The following is an 11445-nucleotide window of genomic DNA, read 5'->3' on the forward strand; positions in this document are numbered from 1 at the left end:
ATTAAATACATTTCCCGTTGGCATTGCATGCACAGCATGATGCGGTTGTGGTCAAGGCTACACCCTGTGTGTCAGGCGTGGCTCGGGATAGAGTGTTTCCCCCTTACATGCTTAGGTTTTCTGTGAGCCCTCTGGTTTCCTCTGACATGTATATAAACACTCATTAAGTGGCTGAAAACATCTTAATGTAGAGAGGACCGCAGATCTTGGACAATTGTTGGCACAAGCTGAGTCCTCGGCTGCTGCCTTGCCACTTCTCTGAACTCCCTCATGCCTTGGAGTCCTTTTCTGTTTTCGAGAGCGATTGAATACTGTGCGTTACAAGTCGACATGATTATTATTAGTATCAGCAGTTTAAATTATTTCCCCTCTCCTAAACTAGATTTGTAATTTACACCATTGGAACCTCATTTGCCAGTAAAAATATGATAATTGTTTTTTTACCCTTCTATCTGGCAACAAAACTGACACCTTTTTACAAGGAGTCATGTTTACATAGACGACAATACCTGCAGTCATACCAGATGACGCCAAAAGGCGTCATCTGGTTCAACCCATGTGAGACTAAGGAAAGCTGTCTCGGGTCTGGACCAATCAACTTCAAGGACAGTGCACATTATCAGAGTTATGTTTTTTTTTGCATTATGACTGCAGGTATTGTGGTCTATGTAAACATGACTCCTTGTAAAAAGGTTTCAGTTTTGTTGCCAGATATAAGGGTAAAAAACCAATTATTAGATTTGTAATGTTAACTGTCTGTTTATTATCTCAATCGGTCAACCCATGGCACCAGGGTCTGTCCTGTGACCTGCCAGTAGGCGCTTGACACTTCACGTGGCCTTAAAGTGCACATAGCCTGGCAAAAGCGCTGTGGTGACGTCAAGTCACTTGGTTCAACATACATACATGTGACCACTGTCTGCCAAATACGCGCTCGAAATTCACGCTCGAAATTCACGCTCGTCCAAACTAGAGTACGGGCTCCGCTGTCGGGTACGGAGTACGGGCCTTCACAAAGGAACTTTTGTTCAACCTCTGTGAATATCCCCAGTGCCTCTTGCTGCACTGTTATGATACCACCAATGTATCATATTGAATGTCCTCTGTTATCAAACACCTCGAGTGATATTGACTAATGAATCTTCATGTGCCGGTGTTTAGAAAGACATGTTAAGAGGATTTTGCCGTTATAAATGTACACATGATAAGCCCACATCATTGGGCTATGATTGGTGGGCAGGTCGCTTCTAAAAAAGAGCTACACAGCTCAGTGGGCCTTACCTGGTAAAGTTAAAAATAATTTTAGTTTGTCGCCTAGAAATCCTAACTCCCAGAATTACCCCCAAATAAACAGGGGTCGACGTGGCCAAAGAGTTCCCTCTGGTGTTGGTGGAGTGAACGCCACCCACGAAGCGGTGCTACACGGAGGTGGCAGCACGGTGGTCGAAGTCATTCCGAGCAGAAACTGTTGCATGCCATAGCAACGTGCAATTTCTACCACTAGGCTTCAGATAACCAACAGACATAGTTGATTGAGCCCCTTTCCAATGGTTAGATTAATTGACGGAACTGAGATGGTCCGATACCTTTGCGGCTTCTGACATCCCCGAGCGAGAGAGCTCTTGCAGTATCTCCGTTATCCCTCGCCCGGTTAGTTTGGTTGACAGTAACTTGTGCTAAAGGGTCCCACCCAAGAAGGCAGAGTTAATGAAGACCGTGATGCACCCGGTCTGTTTTCGGGCAGTCGTTTACCGGCAATCATAAACTGCCGGTGGTTTCCGTGACACAAATTTGCCTTCTCTACAGAGCGGCATATATGTATGCTCCGTTAAGGCTTGCGAATGAGGATTTTCCCGCACCAGTCTTGCGATCGAGACAGATCTCTGACACCCTGTCATTCTTGTACACAAGCACTCACTCGGAGCAGCAAACGCTTGGTTACAGGTGCCCCAAGACTTAGCTGTGTCATTATCACCGCTGTAACCGCTCGCACCCTGCCCTGCGCTCGTCTCTTGCTACCCACCGCAGGACAAGGATGAGCTTCGCCGTGCCGAGAGCATGCTGGTGCAGGCCGACAAGCTCGGCTGCCGGCAGTTCGTCACGCCGGCCGACGTGGTGAGCGGAAACCCCAAGCTGAACCTGGCCTTCGTGGCGAACCTCTTCAACAAGTACCCGGCGCTGCACAAGCCGGCCAACCAGGACATCGACTGGGGCCTGCTGGAAGGTGCACGCTGCGGATTGTTGCCGGGGCCTGCCAGGCTGCGCCGGGGGGACAGTAGCCAGCCACTGATGACACTCAACACAGGAACATGCTGAGATCATTGTCTGTACTGCTCACATTCAAGGGTTTACACCCACACCATGAGTGGTGCGGGTTTAGTGAGACAAGGCAATTTAGTTCCTCGGTCACCCGGATACCTAGCACAACATGATGATGACAGTGATGATAACAGTAATGCTGATGATAGTGGTGATGGTGATGCTGACAGTGATGATGGTGATGATGATGAGGACAGTGATTATGAAGATGATGAACTTGATGATGGTGACGATGCTAATGATGATGTTAATAATGACGATGATCGTTGTGGTGATGACAGGTGAGAGCCGGGAGGAGCGGACGTTCAGGAATTGGATGAATTCTCTGGGCGTGAACCCCTTTGTCAATCACCTGTACAGGTAGGCAGGTCGGCACTGAGATGCCCCTCTCGTGGCAGTCAAGCCCCCTCCCACGTGGAACTACCCTCACCTTCACACACACACACCACCACATACGGACACGTTTCCCCGAGCCTGCACCCACACATATGCAGCAGAAGTCCAATCGTCCGCGTTGAAGTGGGGAGACCGGATTGAGCAGAATTTTTTACGCTGGAGGAATTAGCCGCGTGATTCCATTAATCCAGGATAAATTTACGGATTACGAGCGCTCGAGTTTTTCTAAGACACAAATGGTGCAAATCTGCCAAGATAGGTCGACGTTTAATGGGTTTTAGCATTTTTCTTGGGCTTCATATCCAAATCAACATAAAAAGCCAAAACCCCTTTTCTATAGTCAAATAAGTAATATTTAAAAATACTTTTTTAAAACACGCTTTAATGAAATGTACCGAACGAGTAATGGCAGAACTCCACGACTCCAGGAAGTGGCCCCGAAGCTTGCCATAACGTAAGGGGCCGTGGTGATTTACAGCCAACGACAGTTGAGCGTGGACAATTAGACCCAAGCCGAAACATAATGTATAAAAATAATGTTTATAAACAATTTTCATAGAATATAGTATTGTCATGAGTATGACATAAGTATACCAAGTTTGCAGTCGATACCACATTGGGAAGTGGGTTCAAATTGAGTTACAAGATTTGAGGATACGACAACAACAACAACAGACAGAGTGAGTTAAATAAAAGCGTGTAAAAAATGACATCGGCACACCTTGTGTGCAATGTAAACAAATACAAAATAGCAAAATAACATGAACACAAATCCCACTTCCACATTTTCCCTGCAGCTCTACTCCTGCAGCTCTGCTCTTGCAGCTTTGTGTTCAGCCTTCACACTACGGATCGCGATTTGCGTGCCGTAGATTACGGGAAACGGTCGTGAACCGTCAATAATCCGCAAGTAACATTGATTCGTGAATTATTGGAGCGCTGTTATTGCATTTCTGCTGCTGTTTGTTGATGTTAAATAACTCGTTTCCCCTAACCTGCACACGTGGACATATTTACATGCTACCATAGTCGGCACAAATGTGCACATATTTACACGTGTACGTTCCAGCCGCGACAGGTGTTCTCATTGTGGTTGGAGTGAGTGAGTTCAAGTTTCCAGCGTAGTTTGTGTCACCAGGTGGGGGAACTCAAAGAGACCAGGATGCGTCTCGTTTGCAAGCGTGTGACCAGGGAGGATGTGACCACCCTTGATGTAGCACGGCGGAGAGATGTTAACTACCTCTCCTGGTATACAGGAGGTCGTGGGTTTGACCCTAACCTCAACACCTGTATATTTGGAGTTTGCGTGTCTCTCTCCCTGTGGTCACGTGGATTTTTTTCCGAATCCTTCGGTTTTTCCCTCCACGTTTTTAATCAACATCACGCGTTCAGAGTATTTGGCCGCTGTACATTTCCACGTGATGAGCCACTTATTTGCGTTATCATTTGTGGCCAGGTCGCTTCTGAAAAAAACTACATGACTCAATGGGCCTTACCTGGTAAAATAAAAAAAATCAGTTTTAGTTTAGATGCAAGAAAGTGATGAGATCATTGTTACTGAATCCTTCTACCTCGCAGCATCATAATTTTAGGTAAGTTCATTACTAAACTATTGTTTAATCGTTAAATATTTAGTTAATGGGGTGTGCGTGTGTGTGTCTGTGCGTCTCCTCCTCGTGCAGCGACCTCGTCGATGCGCTCGTGATCATCCAGCTGTTCGAGAAAATCAAAACGCGAGTGGACTGGAACAAAGTGAACAAGCCTCCGTACCCCAAGCTGGGCGCCAACATGAAGAAGGTGAAGCGACACGCGCGTGAGATGGCGAGTGAGCGGGCGAGACGGGCGGTATGGTTACTCGGCGTAGGTCACGATTCAGCCGCCCCCCTCACCTCCCAGCTGTTCCCTGCATCGTTGCGATTCGCGGTTGCGATTCTGTTCGAGAATCGGTCGGCTTTTGGCTCGTTTTGTATCCTCGTTACTTCTATCCCGCTGGCAGAGTTGTTGCGCGACCTCCATCGTTAGCCCAGACGTGACGACGCCCTGTCACACGTAATCCGATCACACGTGCGCAGTTCGACGCGTGCATTCTCGGCACGTGCGATTAAGCCGATGATGGACGGACATTTCGTTGAGGCGCCCAAGAGGTGCTCTGCATGTTGGAGGGGGGGGGGGTTCGTGCTCCAGGGAGCACGGAACGCATGGTTGGAGTGAGAACGGCACTGTGCCACCGAGAATCACAGCGCCCTCGCCCACCGGCGGTGTTCGTGGTGGCGATGACGATGTATGGAGAGGGGGCGGCACTCGTAGCGAATGGTGTGTGGTGACGGAGGTGCGGGCGTGGTAGGCGGGAGCTGTGTGGTGTGGGAGCCGTGTGGCATCCAAGCTGTGTGCGGATGAGCATTGTGCTTTGGTGACGCGGTGTGGCGCTGCCTTCCAGCTGGAGAACTGCAACTACGCCGTGGAGCTGGGCAAGACGACCAAGTTCTCCCTGGTGGGGATCGGCGGCCAGGACCTCAACGATGGCAACCCGACGCTCACGCTGGCGCTCGTGTGGCAGCTCATGCGCAAGTGAGTGCCGCCCCTCCCTGCGCCACCACTGTCCACGGGGCCCGGCGCTAGGAATCGCGTCATCGTCAGCGCAAGAAGACCCAAGCTTGTTAACTAAACCACCTCGCCTGGCATGCAGTAGGTCTTGGGGTCGATCCCGAGGCTGACGATGCCTGCTGTATATTTGGAGTTTGCGTGCCCCTCTCCCCGTGGTGGTCGCGTGGAGTTTTTTCCGGGTCCTTGGGATTTCCCCTCCAAATTTAGGATCAACACGCATGTAGAGTATTTGACTCCACTTGATAAGCCACTTTGTTGAGCTATCATTTGTGGCCAGGTCGCTTCTGAAAAATAGCTCTAGCTCAGTGGGCCTTAGCTGGTAAAAATAAAAAAAACTTTTATTTTACCAGGTGACGCTCACTGAACGATGAGGTCTTTTTCAGAGGCGACCTGGCCACACATGACAGCTCATCACAGTGGCTGATATCATCATCGTCATCATCACACGTGGGAATTTATAGTCATAGCCAAATTATCTAAATGCCGCGTGTTGTTTGTAAATGTGGAGGGGGGCGGAACCCGGAGAACAATCCACGCGGACTCCAAGTATATAACGGGCATTGTCAGGGTCTGGGATAGAACCTACGACCTCCTGCATAGCAGGCAAGACCGATAACAACTTGCCACCGCAGTACCCCATTGAATGCTGTAAAGGTTGATTCTTAATGAATGTTTGAGTTAGGCCACTTAATGTTCTGACCAAATATATTATAACGTAAATAGGTAGACAGTACGTCTCCTTTCGCTATCCGTCTCTCCGCATAAAAAGCAAAAGTATTTCTTATGCAACCCATTGGCCCCGCACTGCCTTCTGGGAGTGTGTAACGTCAGCAGCTTTGATTCAAGACAAGCAAAACTCTGGACCGGTTTCGACACACAGTGTCTCATCAACAGAGTCCGGTTTGCTTGAATCAATGATGGTGACGAATATGTGGCAACACATTACCTGCTGATATATTTTGTTATTTTTATTCTCCACAACAAAACGATTATTTTCAATTGGAGGACCACATTTATGTCGTGAAATCCTTTGCCACCCAACGGAGCCCAAACCCCAAAGCCAAACCACTACATTCTTCCTGAGCCCGACCCTTGGAATGCGATGCAGGGCACCATCAGCTGACCTCAACGCACGCCACGGCTGATGGGGGAAACAATTACTGTGTGTGCTCGCAGGTACACGATTCAAGTCCTGGAGGACCTGGGTGAGGGAGAGAAGGTTAACGATGAGATCATCGTGAACTGGGTGAACCACACGCTTCGCGACGCCGGGAAGAGCTCCTCCATCGCCAGCTTCAAGGTGCCGCCCTCTCATCCTTTCAACCTTTCGACCTCGATCTCTTGACCTCTCTTCGGACCGGACCTCATACACATCTTTCACTGAGAGTCCACGACCAGTTGTGACACACGGACATGGGGAGCCGTGTCTGCTTGTGTGCGTGTGTGTGCACGTTTGGCGGCTGTGGTGTGGGGAGAATATTGGTCCAGCGGTTAGCGCATCTCTTTGCTAATCCGGTGACCCGAATTCGATTCCCACTCACGGCCAACATTACGTGATATCTGAACTGATCCGGGGCTCTCCCCTTGGTCGACTCAGCCTTACATGAGCGCCTCGTGCGGCGTGTAAACATCAGCATTGGGGAAGCAAAGGTGGTCAGGTGTGGTGTTGGGCAAAATTAATCGAGCGGTGCAGGCACCTAGGAGGGAGAAGACGTGTGGACAGGGACACGTGAACACGACGTGCGAGCGCCTCTCGTGACGAGGCAGGACGTGCGTGGCTGCGTGGGCCACGAGAGTTCACGAGAGTTCACGAGAGTTCACGAGAGTTCTCAACAGTTGCAACGCTCGGCTCACAGCGACCGTTGTTGCCGCTGCCGCTATGCGCGCCGCTCTGCTGGCCTCGGCGAGCGCTGTAAGTGGTTGGCTCTTTCCCTGCGGCAGGACAAGAACATCAGCTCCAGCCAGCCCGTGCTGGACCTCATCGACGCCATCCAGCCGGGCTCCATCCGCTACGACCTCGTCAAGGAGCAGCCCTTGACCGACGACGACCGGCTCGACAACGCCAAGTGAGCCTCGCTTGCATCCCCCCCCCATGTCCCCCCAAAGACAAAGATCCCCCCCCCTCGTATAGCCTTAACAGACTGTTGGGGCAAGTGCTGTTAGCGAGCACCGATGAAGTCCGGCACAGCACACGAGGGGATGGGTGGCCAGTACCACGCCCGGCCGCCTGTGTCTTCCTAGTGATGATGTTTACACATCGCACCGGGTACTCATAGGAGGCCGAGTCGACCTAGGGGAGGCTCAGGAGCGGTTCAGATAATCGTCACTGGTGTTGGCCATGAGCAGGAATCGAACTTGGATCGCTAGGTTCGTAATGCAGCGTAGCGCTAACCGCTAAACCACCGCTCCCCCTCCCATTCCCCCCCTCCCTGCCACCCCCCCCCCCCCACCGCCAAACGGTGTTGAGCCTGTGGCGCTTTGCCACTGTCAGCGTCTCCATTGTGGAAGCGGCCCCCCCACCCCTCACCCCAGTCCTCTCTGAGCTGTGGTGGTGGTGACGCTGCGTTGGTGACGCTGCGTTGGTGACGCTGCGGTGGTGACGCTGCGCAAGCGTGCACACTTTACTCGGAACCTCAAGGGCACAAGTTCAGTCCCAGATGGGGGTCGACTCGGCCCGTCGTCCCCGCAGGGTCGATAAGACAGCGAAGTTACCGCCTTGCGGTCAGACTTTGTCCTGTGGAGTGCCCGGCCCGTCATGGGAACGTGGAAGTTCTAACCGCAACGGTGGGGGGCGCGTGCGTGACTCGCCCGGCAGGTACGCCATCTCGATGGCGCGCAAGATCGGCGCGCGCGTCTACGCGCTGCCCGACGACCTCGTGGAGGTGAAGCCCAAGATGGTGATGACCATGTTCGCCTGCCTCATGGGGCGCGGCATGAAGAAGGTGTGACGCGCTGCGCCGCAGACACCACAACTGCTGCGCCAGGCACGCACATGCACCCACATGCACGCATGCACGCACACCAACAATACAACCAACGATACAACTGCAACTTGCACCGCATGCAGGCGGCCGCGAGAACCACACGCACCACAGCGCACGTGGTGTGCCAACGGCATGTCCTCCGCACACTCCCCGCAATCCACGCGCTTTACAGCTCGCTATGTCGCACGCGTAACACGCCGCACGCTCCTCCTGCCGCACGCCGTGGCACGGTAAATGCCACCCTTAGCAGTGCTGGCCCACGCCGCGCTCGGGCACCGCAGTCGCAGAGCCGCTCGCAGCTCGTGGCACGCACCGTGGCACGCACCGTGGCACGCACCGTGGCACACACCGTGGCACACCGTAGCACACTGGTACACTGTGGCACGCCGTGACACATCATGGCACACCGTGGCATGCCGTGGTGCACCATGGCACGCATCTTGCCGTGCTGCGTCACAGCAATGCACACGCCACGCTTGCCAATCTACTGCAGATCTCACACCACAATGGCGCACAAGCATGTCAAACACACACATGGCACACAGGCACGTCGCACACACACATGGCACACAATCCACACCCGACACAAAGATACGTCACACACGCACTGCACTCTACCACTGGACACATTGCACGAGCACAATTCACACACGTACACATGCAAAACTCATCATGTACACGCCCACTTACACTGCACTCCCTATCGCAGGACACGTACAGACATCGCTCCCACAGACATCCCACACACATCACCCGCACGCGCATCACCGCGGTCACAGTACGTTTAGTAGGCGTCCTTGGTCCCCTGTGGGGCAGGCACACTGGGGGAGGGTCGGAGTTGGGTCAGAACACTTACTGGGGAGCATTCCTCTCATCGTAGAACAGCAGCATTCAGAAACGTGCTTTGCAAGCTTTCTCCAGCGGATGAAGGTGTACAATACGACGAGCGGAGAAGAGTCGCCACTTTTTCCCAGCTCGGGAGTTCTGTGGGACCGGCCCGTCGGTCGGCTTGTTACGTGTGTTTTTTTCTGCATTTTATGACAATGTTTATATATATAACCACCCCGGTAAATATTACAATCAACGACGGGGAGAGGGAAACGTGTCGTGAAAATCGGTTGTAAAAGTGGAAATCCTGGGAATGAAATTGCGTCGAGAATTTTGATGTTTGCGGAGGGTATGACCGTGCGTCCTATCATGGCCTATGACCTATGCAAGGTAACAAAAAAATAAAGTGAGTTTGAATGAAATTGCGACAATTGGGTTTTATGCTGCAAAAATTGACACCAAAGGCGAAGACGACGCTCAGGCGTGCTAATTAGTGAATGTGACGACGCGCGACTACGTATTGTCTGTATGTGCAAGGACACGGTACGAGTGAAGCGCGTTAGTGTGGGACTGGGGAGGTGGGGGGCGGTGAATGGTCAACGAGGGGGGGGTGAGCTGTGTGTCGGACGATGGGGCCAGGTGACCCTCGGTGGCTGCGTCGTGGCACCGGCACTGCAAAGCCACAAAGGGGCACGCACGGGAGGAGGGAAATCCCCACGGTTGCTCGCTAACACCCCCCCCCCCCCTCGTACAACACCGCTGACTTGCTCGCCCCGCCAGTCCGACGTGAATCGGACGTTTTAAACACCCCGGCGGTCGTGCCCGTTGCTATCGTTGATCGACAATCCGGTCACCCGCGGTGAGGAAATTTGCTGCCGAGTGAATTCCAACGCGCTTTGGGAAGATCGATCTCACCTCTCTCTCTCACTCGACAGAATAAATAAATACATCTCGCTTGGGCCGCCACCTGGCAGTGTTTACGCCGGGAAGGAGCTCACCGCTGCCAGGCGACGCTCAATATCTGGGGAGCATTTGTGGGAGAGCAGCCTCGTGATTCGTTGGCTGGAGTTGAATAAATACAAAATTGATGTCGGCTCCCCCCCCCCCCCTTCAAATGACACCTGCAGGGCATCCCCTCCCCCACTGCTGCTCCCGCCGAGTGCTGCGCTGTCCGATGTGAACGTTCTCATTCATTCGCCAGCGCGACTGTCGGCTGTTGGCCACCGTCATACGTGTACGCCGGTCGCCAACACGCTCCGACCAGCAACCACTGAACTCCACCTGGGAGAGGTGGGGCCCACCCCCCCCACCCAGCGCTGGGGGCGCTGCTCAATTGTCACGACACCGATTGGTGCAAAGTTTCTGTGGCATGTCGGGCACAGGATGGGGTTGGATGGTTGCGAGTCGGAGCGTGTCGGCCACCACCTGCGGCAAACCAGATGTAAATACAAGTACAGTGTGCCCTCGTTATTCGCTCGTGAATAGCACATTTCGCAGATATTATTGGCCTACGAAAACCTCTTTTTAATGAATGAGCCTTAATAAAGAATCTATTAAAGACGTGAACATCCTAACACAAAATGGGTTTTAATAAAGTTAAAGTAAATAAAAGTAAATATTTAACGATTAAATAATGGTTTATGAATTAACTTACCTGAAATTGATGCAGTAACGATGATCTCACCACTTTCTTGCATTTAAACTAAAACTAAACAAAATTTAATTTTACCAGGTAAGGCCCACTGAGCAATGTAGCTCTTTTTCAGAAGCGACCTGGCCACAAATGATAGCTCAACGAAGTGGCTTATCGCGTGGAAATATCAGTCAAATACTCTAAAACGCATCACATTCCCTCTCATAACTTTCTCCGTCTCTCTCGATGCAGTAGTCGCGTAAAGTTGCAGATGATCGCCAGTTTGTGAATAACGAGGCAATACTGTACTCTAATCTGTTTCGCCCGAAGGCGTTGAGCTCAACGCGACATTTTGGTTACATTTGCCTCCATCCCGAAGCGTGCTGGGGTTTTGGCACCGCGTGCCGGGAGGGGTCGGCCGCGATGTACGCCTGGCGGAGCGCACACAGAGAGAGAGAGCAGCGCTCTCCATCCCCCCCGTCATCCTGTGAACGCTGCCTCCGGCAATATGGGGCGGTCGCGCCCGTTGATTCGTAAGCGTAGCTCCATTGTCGGGTGGCGGCGACGGCTCCGCCGCTGCTGCTGCTCCACGTGGCTGCCCGTCAACCAGCGCCTTGGAGGCAGCAGCGGCAGCAGCGAGGGTTGGTGGATCGCCGCACAAATGACGCATTTCTGTGGGCG

The 11445-nt window shown here is 52.3% G+C and overlaps 1 protein-coding gene across 5 annotated transcripts in view; it reads left to right on the plus strand.

The window, feature by feature from the left end:
- The window catches only part of LOC144732639 (plastin-3-like), a 77982-nt gene extending 68429 nt beyond the window's left edge, over positions 1 to 9553 (plus strand). For all 5 annotated transcript variants that reach the window (XM_078614143.1, XM_078614145.1, XM_078614144.1 and 2 more), the window contains 7 exons: positions 2029 to 2224; positions 2601 to 2679; positions 4398 to 4512; positions 5153 to 5283; positions 6496 to 6619; positions 7261 to 7385; positions 8135 to 9553. In XM_078614143.1, coding sequence (XP_078470269.1) covers positions 2029 to 2224; positions 2601 to 2679; positions 4398 to 4512; positions 5153 to 5283; positions 6496 to 6619; positions 7261 to 7385; positions 8135 to 8267 — 903 coding nt within the window. In that variant the 3' untranslated portion in view covers positions 8268 to 9553. The remainder of the gene's footprint in view (positions 1 to 2028; positions 2225 to 2600; positions 2680 to 4397; positions 4513 to 5152; positions 5284 to 6495; positions 6620 to 7260; positions 7386 to 8134) is intronic.
- Positions 9554 to 11445: the final 1892 nt, after the last annotated feature.

This window comes from Lampetra planeri, chromosome 43 (assembly GCF_965212315.1).
Source record: "Lampetra planeri chromosome 43, kcLamPlan1.2.h2, whole genome shotgun sequence".
NCBI classification, from domain to species: Eukaryota; Metazoa; Chordata; class Hyperoartia; order Petromyzontiformes; family Petromyzontidae; genus Lampetra; species Lampetra planeri.